At 39.6% G+C, this 21,598-nt stretch overlaps 1 protein-coding gene across 5 annotated transcripts; it reads right to left on the reverse strand.

The window, feature by feature from the left end:
• Positions 1-562: 562 nt before the first annotated feature.
• Positions 563-21,063, reverse strand: LOC115011170 (N-terminal EF-hand calcium-binding protein 1-like). 5 transcript variants are annotated; one of them, XM_029436192.1, is made up of 13 exons: positions 20,827-21,063; positions 20,404-20,723; positions 15,473-15,497; positions 10,436-10,544; positions 9,298-9,323; positions 8,867-8,964; positions 5,891-6,149; positions 5,625-5,704; positions 3,925-3,978; positions 3,577-3,689; positions 3,366-3,443; positions 3,105-3,196; positions 563-1,755 (listed from the first exon to the last, which is right to left on the reverse strand). In XM_029436192.1, the coding sequence occupies exons 2-13, from the start codon at positions 20,518-20,520 to the stop codon at positions 1,727-1,729; spliced, it is 1,080 nt and encodes a 359-aa protein (XP_029292052.1). In that variant the 5' UTR covers positions 20,521-20,723; positions 20,827-21,063; the 3' UTR covers positions 563-1,726. The 5 variants fall into 5 exon arrangements, with proteins under 5 accessions (XP_029292052.1, XP_029292055.1, XP_029292054.1 ...); XM_029436195.1 differs by lacking the exons at positions 20,404-20,723; positions 20,827-21,063 and adding exons at positions 11,523-11,657; positions 11,822-11,949; XM_029436194.1 differs by lacking the exons at positions 20,404-20,723; positions 20,827-21,063 and adding exons at positions 11,523-11,657; positions 11,765-11,949.
• Positions 21,064-21,598: the final 535 nt, after the last annotated feature.

The following is a 21,598-nucleotide window of genomic DNA, read 5'->3' on the forward strand; positions in this document are numbered from 1 at the left end:
CAACTTATTTAATGCACTCTGGGATAAAGATGCTGTGAAGGCAAATATAAGCGGATATGTATATATTATTAATACAGAAAATAGAGACTGTGAACGTGCTGTGGTGGAAACCTTGGTCTCAAACTTTGTGGATTAAAGCTGCGTGTGAAGAGAAGGAATCAACTAAATCAACAAACTGTATGTGTGAATGAGTGAAAAAGAGCCAATTGGGCCCGTTTTAACACAAGGTAGGCTTCAAATTGTTGTTTTTTTAGATGTTTTAAAACGGTTATATTTGCAAAAGACTTCAGTCCGTCAGTCTTAATCAGCCAAAGCGATGGAAAATAATTTCTTTGACAGCTGTTTATATGTAAATTGGATTCTAATATAATTTCGAGTGCAACATACAGAAGAGTAAAGAGAGTAATAAACATAAACACAATATGAGGCGGCTGCTCAATACAGTGGACCATTTCAACCATACCTTTATTTTACTAATAAATATCTATGATTGTTCTAATATATCACAATTCATAAATATTCTACTCATCTTAAGCAAGGGGACAATTAATGCATCAATTAATGTCATCAGCAAGTCATGAACTTTATTTCATGCTAGAAAACAAACATAGCATCCACATAACAACTTTATATTCTTCATAAAAGAAATGATAAAACACTTAAAAAAACAAAAACAAGAGTGAACACATTCATTCCTCACATTATCGGATCAACCACAGCTTAATATACTATCATACTGTACAATTACCAATGTTCTACAACAATTACTTACAGCGTTCATTAACTACTGTATTACTGTATGACACCGAACAGTTTCTGCTTGATTTCTGTACTCAAAATATAAACTTCTATGTGTGTGTACTGTACCGTTTACACTGCAAATGTAAAACAATGGCTTTTGTGTTTTTTTCCTAAAGTAACAGTACAAGTAAACTGCAGACTTATTTGTTATCGTCCGCTAATGTCTCACTACACTTCAGTGCAGCTCTTGGCTTGTTATAACAGCAGTTACTTTTACATTTTTAAATAGACAATCTACAATGAATATCCGTTCATCACAATTAGGTCCACGTTTCATATTTTTTCTAAAGTGCAGGTGTGACACACTGACGATAAAAGTTTAGATGAGGACCGTAATCGTTCATTAACTACTTTATGTTCTATTGGCTTTCTAACCCATCAGCAAAAAGACGCTTGGCAGCAAAGCTTTGAAGGAGACAACAAAGCACAATACCACAGAGAAGACGAGGGGAAATGCAGGTTAAACCTACAACTATCACCGAAGAATGACGGCTAGTGATGGATGGATCAGTTGTCATTCATGTCTTTCTATGTTTGTGACATCAGTGACATTATATCTATTCTAAGATGTTATTTTCATTTAAAATAAACTAGCACTGAGAAATAAGAAATCATGCAAATCTTTTTTTCTTTTCATTTCTTCTGTTTCTATTAAATCAGAAGCAAGAAATGTTGAATGTTGGCACAAATCCTGATCACACGATGAAATATTGCATTGCCTCAATTCCTCATCTCCAAGATTTTAATTAGATTCACTCGTGACGTCGTCTTTTTTATAACCTCGCAACATAGCTTTGCAAAATCAATCCTGGTCATGCCATCAGGAAAAAAGTGGATATCAAAGAACAAAAAAAGATCAAAACGATTACACAATCAGCTCTTCCGCCTGCTTTTATTGTGTTGAATAGCATCAGCTTTTTCTCCGTCAGTTGTTGTTCATGATCCACCACGAGGCTGTTAAATGAAACAATAATCAAGCATCAATGTTTTATGCTCTTTGCTTGCGCCAAACAAATCAGCAATGACAACAGGAAGAGAACATGCATTTCTATGTTTCAAGAAAGCAATGCCCTCCTAAGAAAACAATCCTCACTATTTCTCACACATTAAACATGCATTAGCTCTTTGGGGCAGACAAACAAAATTGGCAACAAACTGTAAATACATTATTAATTTTTAATTTGATAAGTTGAAGCAAACAGTTGCCTATTTACACAGATGCAGGGCAACACCAGCAATCAGTCATATTCATGTTTCTTTGCACCAGATCAGCATAATTGGAATATTCAGTCTGCGTTTAGCACTGTTTTAATGCGCAACCAACTCCAGAGGGAGATATCTGGTTCTTTATATGGTAAACACTCCACTATGTTTCCCAGCTTGCCATACGGTGCTGGGCAGGTTGCACATAGTTTATCAGAGCTTGTAGCTGAAAACAGCTGCCTGTGAGTGAACCAAAACATTAAAGTTATGGTACAGAATACCAAAACAATGCACCAATAGAAGCTAAAACGCTCTGTTACAACTGAGGGGAGCTGCAGAACTGAATCTGATCTATTGTTGATCATGTCTACATGTGTTTTTGCTTTAGGGGTGGATAAACCCCTACCTTCCTACCTGTACGTCATTCCTATGTCTTTGTTGTTGCAAATTATAAAAAGGTTTTTTGTTTGAACTCATCATTATGAAGTAAATGTTACATTTTCACAATGTAAGGGCTGTGGAATAATGACACCATCAGTGTTTGGATTGGTTCCCTTTCAGCCTCGCTTTCACTATTTAATTATGTCTGCCATGTTATAGCGATAGTGTTTTGGTTTCGCAGTATTAATGTCCCCAGTAGCGGAAATGGCTGTAACTGTGGAAAACGAAATGCAGTGTGTGCTTGGCAGTGTTGATAACTTTTTTCCAATGAAAGTAGCTAAAAATGCATTTAAATTGTCTTTGTGACAGCGGCGCTAACAATAATACCTCTTGAAAATGCTGGGGGGGGGGGGGGGGGGTCAAAGTTAAAAAGTGGTCTATTTCCACTTTAGCAAAGAAATATCGAATAGAGCAGCTTTAATAATAAAGTTATTCTTTACATATAAAGCACCTGAGTGTGTTGTTTCTCAAACCACTGAAAACCTGTTTGTTGTGTGACACATATGCAATAACACTTTTCAACAAGGCTATGCTTTAATTCTGTTCTCACACTTTTATATCATTAATTCATAAGAAAATTAACCAAGATTTGTGTGAGATTTAGTGCATGAAATAGCAGCCTTCACTAAGATAGTGATTATAGTTGGACTGGTGTCTACCTGGGAGCAGCATGGTGGAGACCATCTCCGGCTCTTCCAGTGAGTCGATAATGCAGCGCTGGAAGGTCTTACTGATGGACGACTGCAGGTAGCTGAGAGGAAAGAAAAAGGAAAAGGATGAGTCTGTCATTTGCCTCTCAGCAAGACACTATTGCCTCAAAGAGAGCCGTGAGCATCTTGGTGTACACATTTTGTTTGAGCAGTAAAAATCTCAGAACATGTTTTCTCGTCTAATAGCCCGTGAAGCTCTTCTGATCCCACCTCATCCAGGAGAGACGATCCTGCCAAAATTCATACATGATGAAGCAAGATCTGTCTGGCAGGTTCTGGACTGAAACGCTAAAACGAAAAAGAGACGAGAGAGAGAAAAAAAGGGCAGTGGGGGTCATCACATATGGTTGAGGAAATTGAAGCAATTTGAAGTGGCTGCATCAAATCACAGAGAGATCCTGAGGCAAACAAAGGGACATACTGCAGGTTGTTTAGCTGGCTGCTGGTGGTATCTGTGTAGATTTTAAGAGCTTGTTGAAACGGCTCCACATCCTTCTCCTTCACAGACATTTGTCTTTGGATCAGAAGTATGTTCTGGAGAGAAAAAACAAACCAGAGTTATAATCACTTCTTGAAATAACATCAGCACATTCAGCTCATTTTGGATTGTTGTTCATTTGTTTAAGTAATTACAAGCTATTCAAAGATATCATATACGTATGAGTAAAAAATATGAAAATCATTGTACATATATTTGTGTAAATATCTTAAATATTTAGACACAACCTCACATGCTAGTGTTCCTGTGTTCAGCACATGCTGGACTTACCGAATTATACGTCCCTGCCAGTGTGTCCTCTTTGAGAGGTTCAAGATGTGGACTCTAAAAAATGGGGGCATAAATATTTCAGTCAGTCATGAGCAGAACAAGACTTAGCAGCAGAAATCCAGCAATAGAACGGCAAATAGTTACAGTCACAAAGCATTGGCTTTCACAAGGAAGAAATCGGCCCTAGTAACCCTCCAACAGCCTCACTGCTCACTGAGTACTGTGGTTACACTATATTGTAGTCTGCATGGCCAAGATAAGAAAACATAATCATTAGTGTGTTTGCAGGTGAGCTCATTATCCTCGCAGCGTTGATATCTACCCTTGGAAAATGCCTCAACTATAGTTTCAGATGAATATGCAAAATTTAAAATGAAATATATCCCACAGGAGCTCCATGAAGCTCGCCATGCTACAGGGTCGCACCGATGCAGCGTGTCTTCACAAGATGATACTTATGCATGACATTCAGTTTGTGTAGCTCAACACAGCTCGTATTGTTGGCCTCAACAACCACACACACTTTGTATAGATCGTCCTCTCTGACAACCTGTACCGCTGGGAAAACGCCGTGTACCTGCAAACACACAGTAGGGCTCATCAATCAGCTTTGACATTTGTCTGTAACAGCTGAGTTAAACCTCATCCTCACTAAGAGCCATTCTCTATCATGAGACAAACCTTTTGGAGTCTTTCTAACACATAAAACTGAAACTAAAACATGTTTGTGTAAACTGCATCAGTATAGGGATGAAGGCAGAAGCTAAAAAAAGAGACCCGATATCAAATATAAACTCCAATACAAAAGTAGAATAGAGGAGACATTTCATAGCAATGACCTAAAGGCAGTGTGGGATGGCATGAAAGCCATGACAATATGAATAACAAATCAATCACCATTGATGGTTGTGATTCAAATTCAGAGCTTGCAAATGCACCGAAGGATTTGAACATGTTGAACAGGATTTTACAAATGTGCACAGTGTTCTGTTTGATATGTTGAGTGACCTGCACCGACACCTCACAGCCTACATACCGCACAAGATATATAACGCCTGCACTGTCGTCATAACTCATGGAAAAGAAGCCATCACATGATAGTCTGAGTTTGTTTGAAAAACCAAAAGCAGATGAAACAAAGGATGATCTGTGTCTATTAGTGCTAACTATGGCGTGACTAAACCTCCGCCCTGATGGAAGCATCTAGAACTCAACATGTAAAGGATGTTGATGGTCTAAAACAATAGTCTGGGCCTTTAAGAAGACCCTCACTGAAGGTCATTAAAGGTAGCACTCGTCAGATCCATGTTCAATTAAATGTAATATTATAAAGAGGCCTGGGCCTGACACGATCACTGGCAAACTACTTAAAGTTTGTGCAGATCAGTGAAGTGATGTTTTCACTGACCCTGTGTTTCCTTTAAAGGGCTTGAATTTGTATTGAAAAGATATTAAAAATACTTTTCAAACAAAAGACTTTCATTCAAATCCAGAGACGAGATTCCATAATACAATACTATCTTTTAAAGGAGTAGATCGGCATTTTGTGAAAAACAGTACACTCATCGTGTTCTTGACGAGAGTTAGATGAAAAGATTTACATTTTAATGACCGTCCAGTAAATTTGAAGCTGGGGCCAGCAGACAGTTAGCTTAGCTTAGCATAAAGACTGAAAGCACAACAACAGAATTTATACAGACCTCACACTCCAGTTTGTCTATTAGCTGCTCCAGTTGGTTGATCTGGGAGCCCCAGTGGTTGTCTGGCTCCACGCTGACCCCTGGCCCCAGAAACACAACATCAGCACAACACACAAAGTCTGAACAATGACAGGATGCTTTTATTGTTTTGGATGACCCACAGTGAGTATCCTCCAGAGCTAAGTCGCTGCAATATGCCCTTTTAAATGTCCAGTATTTTGCAGATTTACCTGCAGTATCTTAATCACATTGTTCCTGGAACATACCTGTGGTGAGCATGCCAGAGTAAGGGTCAGTAGGGGAGAGACACATGTTCTTCTGGATGCGTCGAACGGAGCGTTTGGCCACCTTCTGGATAGGCAGTTCCTCGGGCTTCTTCAGTATCCTCCTCCCAGTACAGCCCTGGTCATGAACCGCCTCCATAGCGCAGTCCAGTGATGACTGAAGGGACTGCAGCTGGGTGGAGGTCTCCCTCAGCAGGAAGCGTGTCACAAACTGACCCAGCACTGATGAGCCCTGATACTCCTGAATGGAAGAGTAAGGGTACAAATAAGGACAAGAATCTGCCGTGATGATGAAACTATTTCATTCACTTGTTTTTGATCTTATTTTAAGAAATGTTTCTTGTGTTTTTTTAGTTGACATGATGGACATGTTTGCCTTGTTAATCTTCAATTTGAGGAACTGTAGAATTAAAAAAAGTGGCAAATCCAGGCGCCAATTGATTCTTGGTCCATGTTATGTTTAGCTTTTGGAGCATGAAAATTGCGGATTCTCAGATAATCTCCTAATGCCCTGAAAACCTATTTTGAGGTTGTTTCTCTTTTGTTAGGATTATGTTTCACTCTCCCTTTAACAAAATAATAAGATCTTCATTCATCATGTATCTTATTGCATTTATTTGGCCAGAGGAACCAAGTTAAAACAGCATTAATCCCACCTGCTAAACATAAACAAGGAATCAACACGGAAACATAGTGTGAACATTTCAGTGTGCAGACTACCCTGAATGAAGGAATGCACAGCACACAGGGTGATGCTGGTCTATTCCATGAAGTGGAAAGTGATGTTATGATAATGTATGGAAGTCTCATGCCCTTTTGTGGAGGACTTTCTACTATAATTTTCAGTGCAGTGGTTGCTGTTGGTTGTGGGTAATGAACCCTGCCAACATCACCGGCACCCTGCGGAGCAAAGACATTCAGAAAATATTACAAGGAGATATTTGAAAAATGACCACCATGCTTTTATGTGATCATCTTTTCTACGTGCTCTGTTGTCTCAGCAGCAGAGGCGCTGCACTACATGAGTAATGAGCCCTTTTTCTCAATTTATCCTGCCTTTCTTTTGGAGACAGAAGCTTGTTATCTCGGAGCACCACTGAGGACACATTTCTCTTTGTTTTTCTAAGCATTAGTAAAGCATATTAAAGTGGATTTCATGTGAGTGTTTTACCCATATGTTAAGCCACACATGAGTCTTGGTGGCCCTTGAGCACTACTTTAGGATCAGTTGTATCTTTGGTTAAGCAATAAGTATTGAATAAGGCTGATCTGAGGATAGCTAAAAGAGCAGCTGCTCTTCAGCGCAAAGAAAGCTGTTTGACTGACTAATAGCAACATGAAACATGTATGAGTTGTACGCATGGGTGATATGGAGAAAAGGAAAGTATATAACATATAATGTCAGAGGAGATGGATGTATAGAGAAAGGAGATAACACAGTGAGCGTCTGAGCAGGTAATAGACTCAGATTAATAAAGAGGGAAAGAGTTTACAAAAAAGGAGATTAAAGCATCTGAAAAATGTTTGTGTGTGTGCAGTTCTGTGGAGGACATCTGACGTCAGATCAGTTGGACAGCTGGGAGGTTTGTCAGCCTTAGTTACTGTCATCTACACTCTACTATCACCCTATGTTCTCACCCTTCATCAGCAACACCAACTTTCTGCACTGCAGTGAAAATAAATTGCTCCATATCACAGAAAACAACCTTTAATAATAAATCTGTATTCATCTATTCACAGTGTGCAGCAGAAATGTATTGTATGAAATGAAGTGCACTAGAAATAAATATTCACCAGTTGGCTGAGCTGAGTTATTGATTATGCCTTAGTGGAAGTTCTCTGATGTTGTACAGCCCTGTGTGTCGGGGCAGACGCTTTAATCCTCTCTTCATCTCATGGAATATACAGTATACTGCTGGACCAGGCTTCAGAACAGAATTTCATAACGCTCTAATTAGCATGTTTCACAATTCATGGCTGGTGACTTTATGCTGTGTCTCGTTATCTGGAAATACATGTGAAAGACACGGTGCTGTAAGTTTCCTCTTTTGAACTGAAAAGCATTGATCTCCTTTTCAGCTCCAAAGCCACTTAAAATTGCACTTACACTTAAAATTAGGGAAAAAAGCAATACGCAAAAGTTACACGCTAAATTAAGATGATAATCATGATGTATGTATCAGCACCTAAGAAACATTAGCATGTTAGCATTATCATTGGGAGCCTCACAGGGCTGCTAGCATGGCTGTAGACTTAGTCTAGTTTTGACTGTTACTCAGAGAAATCAGTTAATATAAGGATATCTCTTTAGGCGCTGGACAATGTTGCATTCTTCAGTATTTTCTGACATTTTAGAGACTACACAATTACAATATTAGGAAGACAAATAATCAACAGATTATTCAATAACGAATATTGCATCTCTATGACCTCCATAGCAATCAATATATCTACAATACCTGCACCATATTGTGAACTAGGGCTAAAAATGTAATAAAATCGTTTCCAAAAGAGCCCAATATGATGATCACATAAATGACTTCTTCTTTACTGGTTGTCGAGTGGATTTACAAAGACAAATGTCTGCTAGTGTTCCCACGCTAACGAGGCCATTTGTAAAAGCTGTTGTTGTAATGTTATGTGAGCTCATGTTTGAAAATGTATTGTTAGTGAGGAGATGCAGAGCAGATATGCAAGCAGAGTCAGTCATGCTGGGTAGTTCTCTCTTCTCTTGTATCGCCGCCACAGCAGAGTGAACTCAAAGACCTCTGAGAGGGCTTCAAACTGACAGCTGAGAGGCACAAAAACAGCCTGAGACTCTGAACGCTCGGAGGCATGACGGATGCTTGCAAATGTTCTGAAAGCAGTTGAAATGGAAAAAAAGTCTGCTACATTTAAATGATGTCTCGACATGCAAAACTTCACCACGGTGCAGAGGTGAAAGCCATCACCACCCACCTCTTTAGTTTGATCCATGGCCTTCAAAATGGCCACATTGAGCTTTTCCAGAGCAGACAGGACATTGACGTATTCCCCCACGTGTGGAGTTAAGTGCCCTGCAGGAGAAGAAGATAAGTTGAGCATACTTTGTATGCGATCAGCACACTGATCAGTGTTTTCACACGAGAAATAAATAAATCAATGTGACACTGATGGCATTAGTTAGAATTAAGGTAGTTTGGTCACTGCCATCATAACATCTTCATTTGTGAGTCGCTGAGACATGAACATGGTGGTGTTTAAGTTATAGTCAGAATCAGACAGCTTTAGCTAATAACACCGGCTAAAACAATGAAGCACTGGGTGATCTTATGTATCTGTATATATAGTTAAGAGACTGATTTTATTAGCAAAGTCAGTCAAATAAAGCAAGAATGCCACATTTTTACCTGAGAGTTGGTCTACGTCCAGGTTGCTGTGAGGCAATGGGAAGAAAACAAAAAGGTTGATTAAAGATATGTCATTGGGAGGTCTGAAATATGTTTTTTGTCAGAGTTTGGTGGTCCTGATCTTGCATTGACTGCCATCTTAAGGTCGAAATTGAAATCTGTCTAATATGTTGATTTATGACATAATACCTGCAAAACATTTCCATCATCCTCAGCTGTACTTTGTGTTTAGTGCTAATTAGCGAATGTTATCATGCCGGTGAACATTGTACCTGCTAGCATCGTCAATGTGAGCATGTTTGCATGCTAACGTTAGCATTTAGCTCAAAGCATAACCTCAGCCACTAGCATGACTGTAGACTCTTTTCTTCTTGTAATGTTGCAGCTTTACATGTAAAACAAGGAGGAATTGATGTTCACTACTTATCTCTGAGGGACCAAACACTAAACACAGGAGCACAACTGCATTTCAACTAAACCTAGAAACACTTTTGCTGCACGTACAGTACAGTATAATGTACTGTATTTATAGTAATTATAATGTACTGTAATTGAATAGACATTGGCATGGTAAGGCGAAATGTCTTGGAGTTATACATGTGGATATTTGAGTTTTTCAGTCAGTGTGGTTTCAATAATTTAGATTTGATTTTGTTACCTTCGTCATTTAAATGAACACACAGCTAGAGTGTTTAATTGTTTATTTTTTTATGGCACGCTTTCTCACTTAAGTTGTCAATACACAAAAAAGGGTGTAGATAAATCTGAGAGGCCGTTCTTCTTTCTCATTTCTATTTCTTCAGTATTGTGATCACAGACACAGCAAAAAACGCCCTCTTGGGTATTTCTCGTGCTTTAATTCCAGACATTTCTATTCCAATTAAGGTTTTTCAAGTGTAATGTAAGCCGGTGGCAGAGGCAAATGTTTACCACAATCTTATTTGTGATCATCAGCGTGAAACAGAGTCCTGCAAACTCTGAGGCTTTCACACCAGAATAAGGCTCTCTATGGAATATTGACATAATCTCTTCAGTGAAGTGAGGTGTTGTTGACATCTCACTGCCAGGCAGCAGGAGAGCAGGAGGGGCTGCAGATGGCAGCAGAGTTGGAGGAAATCCAAAAGGAAGATAAGCTTACTCTGTCTGCTTCCTGTCGATGGAGCAATACAGCTCCTGCATCTGGCCGTCAGTGAGGATACCATCAGTGAAGTACGACTGGAACTCCTCCAAGGACAGCTTCCCGTCGTCTGAAAGGAGACAAACCGTGAAAATTACACCTCAGTGTGAGAGGTTTTATCAAATTCATGAGGAGTTCTCTATTATTTAATATAATGATACAAGGCTACAAGGCTTCACATAACTAAACTAATTCCAGCAACAAGCTCAGAGGAGCTGCTGCAAATGAACATTTTTCACATCAATCGCCACAGTCTCAGAATCTTTATTTAGCTTTAAAACCTCTCAAGGACTGCACTTCGCAGTCTTTCCCATAAAACTGAATTAAATGTATACGCCACTCCATTACTGCAGCTAATGATTATTTGTTAGTGATGCGATAAAGCTGAAAATCCAATTTCTGCTCTTAGGAGTAATAATTGCCTAATTGAACGCCACATTTTCTTTTTAAACGACACCACATAGCGCTGCTTTTATTTCCTCACTGCTGGAACCCGACACTGCTAAATGATTTACCCACTGTTTCGATTTCTTCTACAATTTTGTAACAATCACATAAAAAAACGGTTTGCACATGAACCAATCTTATACCAGTGTGTAGGTAATAAAAACAAAGACAAGGGCTGAAGGTAAGCACAGTCTGCCTCTGATTAGCAGCGTCTGGGACTGTGTGCTTCAGGGTCCTGAGGAAATTAGGAGCAAGAATTGAGGGCTGGTTTGAGCATTCAGAGCAGGCTATAGACGGTAATGAGATCTCGCCAGCTTCGCTCAGTAAGCACTGAAACCTTTTGAGACCTGACTCTGAGATCTCCGGCAAGCAGCAGAGCTAAGACTGATCGGCCTGAGCCAACAGTAAATCATATCATCTGTTATGTTCTGAGAACTATTTTGACTTGTTGCCAGCTCACACGGTGGACGGTTCTGGACACGATACAGAAAAGGCTTCTTAGCAACAGCATACACTTCCAGAAGAGATTTGCTTCTGATTTGGACATGTTGTATTCTGTGTTTGCTACATAAAGTAACAATCTGGCGTACTGGTAGCTCACCCGGTAGCACAGGCGACCCATATACAAAGGCTGAGTCTTTGCCACAACGGCCCGTGGTTTGAGTCCGACCCGTGGCCATTTGCTGTATGTCGTTCCAGTTCTCTCTCTCCACTTTCACGATCTCCACTTCTCTCTCTGTCATTAAAGGCATAAAAAGCCCAAAAATACAACTTAATTTTTTTTAAATAAAGTAACAATCAAGCGAAAAGAGTTAAGTATTGTTTTGTTGTTATATAGTATACCCTTAAGATGAAAAGTCTGTGTGTTTACTGAACATTTGTTGTGGTCTGGAAACGTACATTAAACCTCCGATGGAAGAATATGTTCCCGTCTCAAACTTCAGTGTCAGAATCTTCTTTCCACATGATGTAGGAGTAAACACAATCTGTTGCACCTCTGACTCATTCTCCAGCCTTCTCCATCAGAACTGCTTTAGTGTAGATTCACAATTAGACACCCGAATACAAGTTACAGTGCAGCTCAGATGGCCCGTTATGCAAGTGTTCGCTGATTCTCAGAGAGCAGAGCTGAAGTGATGGAGCGGTTCAACTTCTAGCCATAGACAGCGTTTCTCTCACAAGCTAAAGGACAGCAATCTGTGCAGCATGTGCTTTGCCTGGAAGATTTATCATTTGTTTCCAAATGTCATCACTTAATCCAAATGTGCAGAAGAAAGCTTTGGAGGCACTTAATGACAATTAGTATTGAAAAGACAAGTCAATTAATCGACTTGTGAGACTCCTCAGCTGAGAACGGTGGAGCATTGTAGGTTGTTACACAAATGGTTTATGATTCTGTTTTCTGGCCATGGGAATAATTATTGTTTTCTACTGAAGACCATAAACTCACTATAGGAAATGATCATATGGCTGTTTTAGAAGGCAATGACAAACAACCGCTTTGTCGTTTCTTTTAGAGGTTTTGTTTGTTTGTCATTTGTTAAGTAAAGATATTGCAAACAATTGTTGCTTCCTGGTTCTCAAAAGTGAGGATTTACTTCCTTTTTCTGTCTTATATCAATTTTAAAAAATCAGTTTTGAAGGATAATCTCAGGTTGTAGATGTAATGTACCTTGTACATGTATGTACACAGTGTAGTCTTGTGGACTTTTGTATTTAACTTAACTCGTATAAGAGCAGACTACACATTTTCCTCCACATAACAACATGCACCACTATTATTAGAACGGTGAATGCACAACTAAACTATCCTTAATAAATACAGTCTTATCTAGTTCAGTGTGAGGAAAAGAGCTGGAAACTGTAAGAAACATTCAGCCCCTGAGATTATGCAGATTATGCAGCAATTGATCTCCAGGCTGTGTGTCTAACAACTGTCAATATAACACCTCTGCAGGGAAATGTTTAGTGTTGTGAAGACGGATGATAATCAGAACCTCATGACAGAAGTGAGGCTTTAATTGTCTTACTTTACACTTAATCTACCTGCGACTCCAATGAAAATCTCTCCCTGTACTGAGGCTGGTATCTTTCCAGTAATGCTTTTCCTTGAGAGAATCCTAAAGCTAAAAGTGCTAAAAAAAAATCGAAACAGCAGCAATAATTCATAAAGTCTACAGCGCAGGAGAATTTGAGCGATAAGAATAGACTGAACAGTAGATATAGACAATAATAAACAATACATCTTACAGAGAAACATGGTGAATCAAGTTCATACTTTCAACTTTAAAGTTATTGTGCATTATATTTAGTTTAGGAAATGAAAGCACTTTCTGTTAGTAGATGTTGTCACAATTCCAGGTGTCAAAACTGTTTGGACTAATTAATGAAGTCATTTTGTTGCTAAAATAGTCAAATAACATCCGAATATCTGCTTCTGACAGACTACTGATAATGTTCCTCTCATCCATATAGAGCTGCAGCACTTCTGTACGTCACTGCATCTTGTGAGGATTGTGCAGAAGTCTCCGATCCTCTCTGCTGCTGCACCAAATACAGTATTCATTTAAAGAAAGATGTGAAGCAAAACCCTCGCAGTGATTCTTATTATCTGATTGTCAAGAGAGAAACCCTATGCACCTTACATTTTAATGGAAACTGTTCAATATCATTCAAATAAATGAAGTAAAACAACACTTGTCCGTGTTGTAAAACTAGTGCAGTATGTGAAACCAATCAATGTCCTTGATTAATCATTTTCACCACTTCATGTTATAACAATTCCTCTCAGATGACGACGCTTTAGTCTGTTTGTTGTGAAAGTCTCCTGACGCTTAACGAACTGCATTGCTCTTCAATGAGAATTCATTTCTTTTAAAAGACCAAAATGTAGTTTGTTGGCTTATCAGTGATTGTTTTACGCCAAAGACAAATCAGAGTTGCACTTGAGAATTGTATTCCAATATCATTGATTGGATCCTTGTGTGCATTTCTGAGGTCAGTGTGCAGCAACGTAAACGGATTAGAATCTCAGCACAAGGCTTTCAGTTTGTACTTCATGTTCTTGTATTCATGCAATTGTTTCATTGCTTCTAAAAAAAAAATGTAATTCCTCATTACAATAGCGTGGAGGAATAAGAGTGCAGTTGGTTGGTAGCCAGCCCCTCATTATGTGGTAAATCCGCAGTGCTCGAGGCGTATCATGGCAGCCCACTCAGTGCTGATTGGTAGGAGGCACTTTCCTCACGGGTGCACGACTCAGTGAGTTTGTGAAGAGGAGAACCAAAGCAGAGCTCGGCTGCAAATTAAAGATAGCTAACACAAACATACGCCACTGTTCTGTTCTCTTGCTTTATCTTCCTTCGTTCAACAAAGAGTGAAAAATAAAAGCTTTGTGTGAGTCCTGGAGGGCGGCGGGTGGAGAGAAAGAACACGAGGAGCAGACTGGAGGATTCACACAAATACATGCAATATATATATATTTACTTCCTGACATCTATTTCTATTCAAATGTTACACCTATGGGTTTTTTCAGCAACTGTGTTCTTCTATTTATACACAAAATAATCGCCTGAGAGGAGACACAACTTGAAGAAATCAAAATCCACCCACCCTTCCCTTCTATCTTCTACAGTTTGTTCACCACATTCGCAAAGAAATCGTTTAAGGGCTGTTTCACAAATGGAATTTATTTATTATTTTGTGTCTGAATATCTTCACTCAAGCTGTGAGGCACCCCAGACGACCCCTGCTCATGGCGGCACATGTTGCACCATTAATCTCTTATGTAATACCGTCCCCCCCGCGGAAACTGATCAGAGTTTGTCAATACTCTACGTTCATCTCTTGCCCCTTTCGCATTTTACACTCCATTACATGCGAGATGCAGGGCATGAATAAAAAATGGAAAAGGAAAAAAATGTCATGTTTGTCAGCAATGTTTTTCTTTCATGCAGAGCTGAATGTTCTGTTTTCCCAGTAGATATTTGAGGGGGAGGTGAAGAGTTGATTTAAATGTAACACTGTAACACATTAATGAAATGTAACAGTGATACGTTTGCAGGGGAATAAATTAAAATCACATTAAGTGCAAGTCTTCAGTGAATTTGTAACATTTGGAGTTAAAAATCTTTTTTCTACAGCATATTTCCTGTATAGCAAGATTTCTTATTCTACAGGTTTGAGTATGCAGCGGTCTCTCTGGGGATATATTTGTTGGATATCACTGAGATGAGCATTGCAGGGGAGACGGTTGCATCAAAGTATTTCATCCTGTCACATTCAATCACATCCCAATACCAAAAAGATGCAGCTGCATCTGACCTTTTGTTATTTATATAGTTTCTTGGCTATCTCAAGGATGGCAATAATATAACAGAAAAATCCCCTCGGAGCCAAAACAGACCGCCTGTCTGAACAGAGCCATCAAAGTCGTGCCTTCTCTTCACTGGTGCTTCTCATTTTCGTGTGCAACGACTCCTTCAAAAGAGGTTTTTAATTGAGTTTTAATTAGCCATATAATCTAATTAGCTGAAAATTTTGCTTACTCACCATTTTTGTCTGCCCGGCGGAATATCTGCAGTAAGAGGAGAAGATCATGTTAAAGTCTTTTAGGTTAGTGTACAGGCAAGAATGACAGAAAGCAGTGCAACAAATTAAAAAACATACGTCAACGATATTTAAAGTTGTGAACAATGAAGAGTTTTGCATATTCCTTTTCCAGTTATGCGCAGGACAACATTTAAGAAGAGCTGTAATTTTCACATTTCAGTAACAAAAGAGACATCTCAGAAAATGAAACACTGACATTTATGTGCGCCCGAGAGGAGCTTTTAGAATAATAGCTTTTATGTTTTTTGTCTCTCCGGGGATGGCGAATGATCACGCCGTTTTCCCGGTTTTGTGCAAACACTGCAAGCAGGAAGCAACAGTCCTTTGTGTCGATTGATTCATGCCATCATAACAAAGTCATCACTGATATCTTTAATCTAATCACCGTGTAACACAGAACCTGTGAGCAGTCAGATCCGTTGGTGGAGTGAGAGTGGCTCCTCTTTCGTTTCAGAGTGGGGGGTTTTTTTCCCTTGCTCAATCACCCCGTGTGGACATATAGAGTCCAGTTGATCCGGTTGATTAACTGCATCACCAGAGTGGAGCCGTGCACTCACATCCAGCGGTCACCTTTCAAGCACATCGGAGTGTGAAGGCCTGGCTCTGCTCACATCTCACATCCCAACAGCTTCTCCTCCATTCAAGACACATCTACTGAGCCTCAAAGAAATCCATACGAGGAAGAGTGATCCTGAACGTGTGCTATTAGAACGATGGCACTGAATACCTCCTGGAAAATGTTTTTGGTCCATTTCTAGTGCACTTAAGGGGCTATACCAGTGTGCACATTCAACATGTTTGCTGACCCTTTTTTAACACGTACTGTACATGTGTTTTAGGCATGTCCTACAACTCCAGGGAACCATTGATTTCCATTAGTTCCTGTACATTGAATCCTTTAGCAGCCTGCTCCCATCTATATCAAAGTGACACTATCATTGCAGGGTAATGCCTTTTATGGACAGAATGTATTTGCTGAAAAGTCTGCTCTGCCTTTCTTCGAAAACAGTAGGTAGGTAGGTAGGTAGGTAGGTAGGTAGGTAGGTAGGTAGGTAGGTAGGTAGGTAGGTAGGTAGGTAGGTAGGTAGGTAGGTAGGTAGGTAGGTAGGTAGGTAGATAGATAGGTAGATAGATAGATAGATAGATAGATAGATAGATAGATAGATAGATAGATAGATAGATAGATAGATAGATACTGTATTGATCCCGAAGGAAATTTAGCATTGACAAAAAGGAATCGATCAAATGTTTCAAAACATTACATGAATATGTTTTGCTAAAGGTCCCTTACATTTGCTTCCTAAAGGGTTGTGACCTCGATATCCCTCGATATAAAGTTGACAGTTCTGAAAATTAATAAAAAACTAGAATAACAGGGTTGGAAAAGTCATCAGTCCCCTCATTTAATACTTCGTAGAGCCACCTTCTGCTGCACTTACAACCATCAATCTATTTGGATATGTCTCCACTAGCTCTGCACACTTAGATTGGGGAATATTTGCACATTATTTGTTGCAGAATTGTCATGGCTCTGATTTGGACACTCAAGGACATTCACCTTCCTGTCCTTAAGCTACTGCGTTGTTCTTTTGGCGGTATGTTTAGGATCGTTGTTGTGTTGTAAGGTGAATGACCTGCCCATCTTCAGCTGTCTAGCAGAAGGACGCAGGTTTTCCTCAAGAATATGGGTGAACTTGGCAGCATCCATTTTCCCTTGGTCCTGACCAAGTGCCCAGTCCCTGCTGAAGAGAAACATCCCCACAATATGATGTTGCCACCACCATGTGTCACAGTAGGTATGGTGTGTTTTGGGTGGTGTGCTGCGTTCGGTTTTCGCCAAACATAGCGCTTGGAGTTCAGTCCAAAAACCTCAATCTTAGTCTCATCTGACCATAGAACCTTTTTCCACATGACAACAGAGTCATCCAGGTGTGTTTTTGCACAAACGAGACTGAGTGTGGCACCTTTTCAGACAAGACTTCTTTCTTGCCACCCTGCCATACAGGCCAGCTTTGTGTAAAGCTTGTGAGATTGTCGTCACATGCACAGACCGACCAGTCGACATAAGCCATGGTAGCTTCTCTGATCAATGTCCTCGTGGTTTGGTCATCCAGTTTGGACGGACGGCCTGATCCAGGCAAGGTGTTGGTGGTGCCATACGCTTTCCACTTCTTAATGATGCTCTGAACAGTACTCAGAGGGATAGCTAAAGCCTTCAAATTATTTTTGTAGCCTTCACCTAACTTGTGCCTTCCTACAACTTTATCCCAGAGGCCTTTTGAAAGCACTTTTCCAACCATGGTGGATTCTTTGCAGAACTACTAGTGGACTCCTCAAGAAACAGCTGGTTTGATTCTGAAGTAATCAAAATCACTTGAATGGATGTCTGGTAGGTAGGGGGCAGTTAGCCTGGTGTTTGATCTGGAAGTTGCACCTGAGCAAGTTTATAATGGTATACTCTAAAGGGGCTGATCACTTATCCAAACCAGGTATTTCACTAATTCATTTTTTTAAAGTGTCCAGATTTATTTTTGCATAATTTTTTGCTTTGACGATGAAGGTTATAATGTGTACATGCAGCTCAAAAAAGTTAGATTTAATTTGTTTTAGTTTCCAGGGTGTAATGTGACAAAAGGTAAAGATTTTCACAGGGTATGATGACTTTCTATAGGCACTGTATAAACAACTGAAATAGATACCCCTTTTAATGTCTTCTTTAAATGTTGGGGCTCCATAAAATAACCCATGACTGAATAAATTATTATTATATTTGTACTCTTCTGTTTCTCATTAATCTGAAGTAGGCTACAGGAAAGTTATTCATGCTGACTGTTGGATGCAGGTGATGGCGTGAGACCTGGAGGCTGTGTCATTACTGTCAAATATCCCAAAACTGTAGAAGTGCTGATGCAAGCATCCTGTCTAACACGCCTGAGAGGAAGCCAACGGGGAGCTGCTCCATTAATAAAATCTGAGAAACAAATTGAGAGCAATAAACATCAGCTCTGAAGAAACCTGAGGAGGAGATTTACTGGCCTTCATTCCTCCTTTGTGCTGTTAAGAGGAGTCGATGGAGCTCATCCCACAAAGCCAATGAAGATCTTCTAAAAGCGTTATTAGCTACCTGGATGCTGCTCGGTTGTAATTTCCCATGAGGTCTGTTTATATGTCACACTGACTCCTAGTGAACATAATGAAACTACAGCAGGAGGGACTGTGACACCCTCAGAACATCTACAGTAGAGCCGACTTAGTTGACTGAAAAATAATCGCAAACTATTTTGCTAATCTATAAACTAATCTAATCTATAAAGGTCATTTTTCATGCAAAAATGGCAAATAAATGCTGCATTTCTCTATTTTATATCCTATACAAAACTTAATGTGTGGGTTTTGGATTGACAAAACAAGACATTTAAAGATATTACCTTTTTTCACTGTTTTATAGACCAAACGATGAATCCATTACTCTAGAAAATAATCGGCGGATTAATCGATAATGAAAATAATCTCTAGTGTTAGCCCTAATGTCATGTATAAAAAGCACAACACTGCTTCCCATCAGCCTCTCAAGGTAATTATTATTTCAAAAAGAGAAGCAGGACACTTCTCAGAGATGTAAAAGCGAACAGCCTTTGCTATTCTTCAGCTTGTCTAATTATATAAATAGAAAAACACTATTTTTAAGAGAGACAGAGACAAGAACAAACAACATTATTTTATGGTTTAGTTGTTAGGAAGAAAAAGGAATAAAAGAGAAAAGAGCAGGTCAATGACGGTTGGATAAATTGCCCCCCTGTGTTCACACTTTTAATTCCTGCAGCTGTTAAAGGAGAAATTACCATCCATTAGCCACTGTAATAGGTCCCGAGAAGAAAGGTTGTGCAGGTTATGGGCTGGAGAGAATGGATGCTAACTGAATTTAAACCAAATGCGTACTTGCTGCAGTCTAATGTACCCCCCTTGCTGGCCAATAATCTGCCTGGAGGAAACTGGAGAATTGTATTTACAGCCAGCTGTCAGGAAGTCTCAGGCTGGGAAATAATGGCGCTAACACACTTCTTGTATTTGTGTCTTCAGTAAACCAGAGGCAAAACATCCATAAAGGCTCCAAACATAAAGCAATGTGTTCATGTATCTATGCATGTTCTGCATTAGTATCGCTGTTTTTATTTTTTAAATATAGAGGGTTCACCTGCTATTTTTTCATACTGTAGCAAAAGGCAGCTGAGATAGAGAATATTTTATTTGCAAGTTAATCCAACCCACTGTCAAGCAATACCCTGATTAAATCATTCAACATTTTACATCTTTCTATTTATATGTTTCTGTTTGGAGCTGTGTGAAGGGAAAGGTGCCCATTAAAAATACAAGCCATATCATGCTTTATAGCATATATCGTGTTTGTTCTAGGGTACAACCAATGTCATGGGGTAGAGGAGGGGGGGGGGGGGGGGGGGGTAGAGGGTTGGGTAATATCACTAAAATGAAATGCAATGAATGAATGAATGCAAACGTCTGTATGTCAGATGTGGCATCTCGTTTGTCATTCACGCCCTAATGGTCATGCACTGAACTCACCTTTCTTACATAATAGGGCTGCTGCTCATCATGCACAATGTGAATGGAAGGCTGCCTACATCAAAATGAACCATTCATAAAGAGCAGCATAAAGGACGGTGTATTACTCATATTGCGCCTCTGAAAGACGAGCCTCCTCCAAGAGGTGGACGTGAGCAAAACATATCTAAACGTGGATACAATCATGGATACAATTAACCAAACTGAAAGAGGTGTTAATGAGGAATGGGGAGGGTGACATTTGAGGCTATACTACCACTTGAAAATCACAAAATACAGGGTGTACTTACATCATGAAAAAGAGAGATGCCTTGATTTTGGTTGCGGTCAAGCTCCTGCTGTTTCCTCAAGTGATCGTGCTTTGCAGACTGAAGACACATGGTGATCATCTCCGTACAGGCCAGCATCTTGCCGCTTTCGATGCGATTTCTGTTTGGAATTTTCTTTTTTATATATTGTCCTGTTCCTGTGGTTATTGTGTGAGGGCTTGTCCTTGTCAGGGTGGATGGTGGATGATGATGTTCGTCCTGTGATCCAGTCAGGATGCAATGTGGACCCAGCTTGCTGCCAGTCGCCTGCACGTCGACGACAGCAGAAGAAAACTCCTCCTCTACACGAGCAGCAGCAGCGATTCATAAAATGCACCATCTGCTGGTGAAAACACACACGCACGCGCACGCACACACACGCTTTCAGATTAAACAATTACTTACAGGCAGTGAGTTTGCAGAGAACAGCTGATCAAAGAAGCACGAGCTGACAGCAGGCAGTATGCATCTCCTGAGATATTATTTGAAGAATCTGTATCTATATTCCAATTATATTCCCAACAAATGGTGAGCTCGTGTGACTTAATGGTGGATATCAGATGCAAGCAGATTTAGCATTTATAAGATTCATAAAACTCAGACATCAAAGTGAAATGACCACGATGAAGTCATTTAACTCGTGACAGGGTGTCACGACCTAAATGGAACCCTATCAGGATCTTTGCACCTCCCTTACTGCTGGCTGCACCAGTGGTGGAGGAAGTACTTTACTTACTTAAGTAGAAGTACGAACATAATACTACACAGTGAACATGTATTAGAATAATCAATCACAAGTGAAAGTAGGCCATGTAAAGAAATGTCCCCTGTGACTGTAATAATATTATATATTGTCTAATTGGATTATTATTATTCATGCACTAATGAAAAAGCAGGATTTTACTGTTGTAGTTAGTTGAGCTGCAGCTCAATTTAAAATATTTTGTTTTCTACATTAGTCGATTGACTGTTTGGTTTGTGAAAACTATCACAAAATAGTAATAGTGTGGTCACAATTACTCAGAGCCCAAAGTGACTCCTTCACCTTTTTTTCTAAGCAACTGTCAAAACCTCAAATATATATAAACAGTATATAGTTTTTAAAAAGCATACAAATGATTACAATTATTTAAAGGAAAAGTAGCACATCTTCTCATCGGAGAAGCTGCAACCATGA

The sequence above is a fragment of the Cottoperca gobio genome, chromosome 7 (assembly GCF_900634415.1).
Source record: "Cottoperca gobio chromosome 7, fCotGob3.1, whole genome shotgun sequence".
NCBI lineage: Eukaryota > Metazoa > Chordata > Actinopteri > Perciformes > Bovichtidae > Cottoperca > Cottoperca gobio.

Excerpts from the sequence above, each read along its gene's own strand:
- LOC115011170 (XM_029436191.1), bottom strand. The coding sequence starts at position 11,673 with ATGCCTTTAATGACAGAGAGAGAAGTGGAGATCGTGAAAGTGGAGAGA. Across the intron at positions 8,965-9,297 it reads GGACGTAGACCAACTCTCAG|GGCACTTAACTCCACACGTG; the intron begins GTAAAAATGTGG and ends CTTCTCCTGCAG. Across the intron at positions 3,444-3,576 it reads AGCCAGCTAAACAACCTGCA|CGTTTCAGTCCAGAACCTGC; the intron begins GTATGTCCCTTT and ends TTTTCGTTTTAG.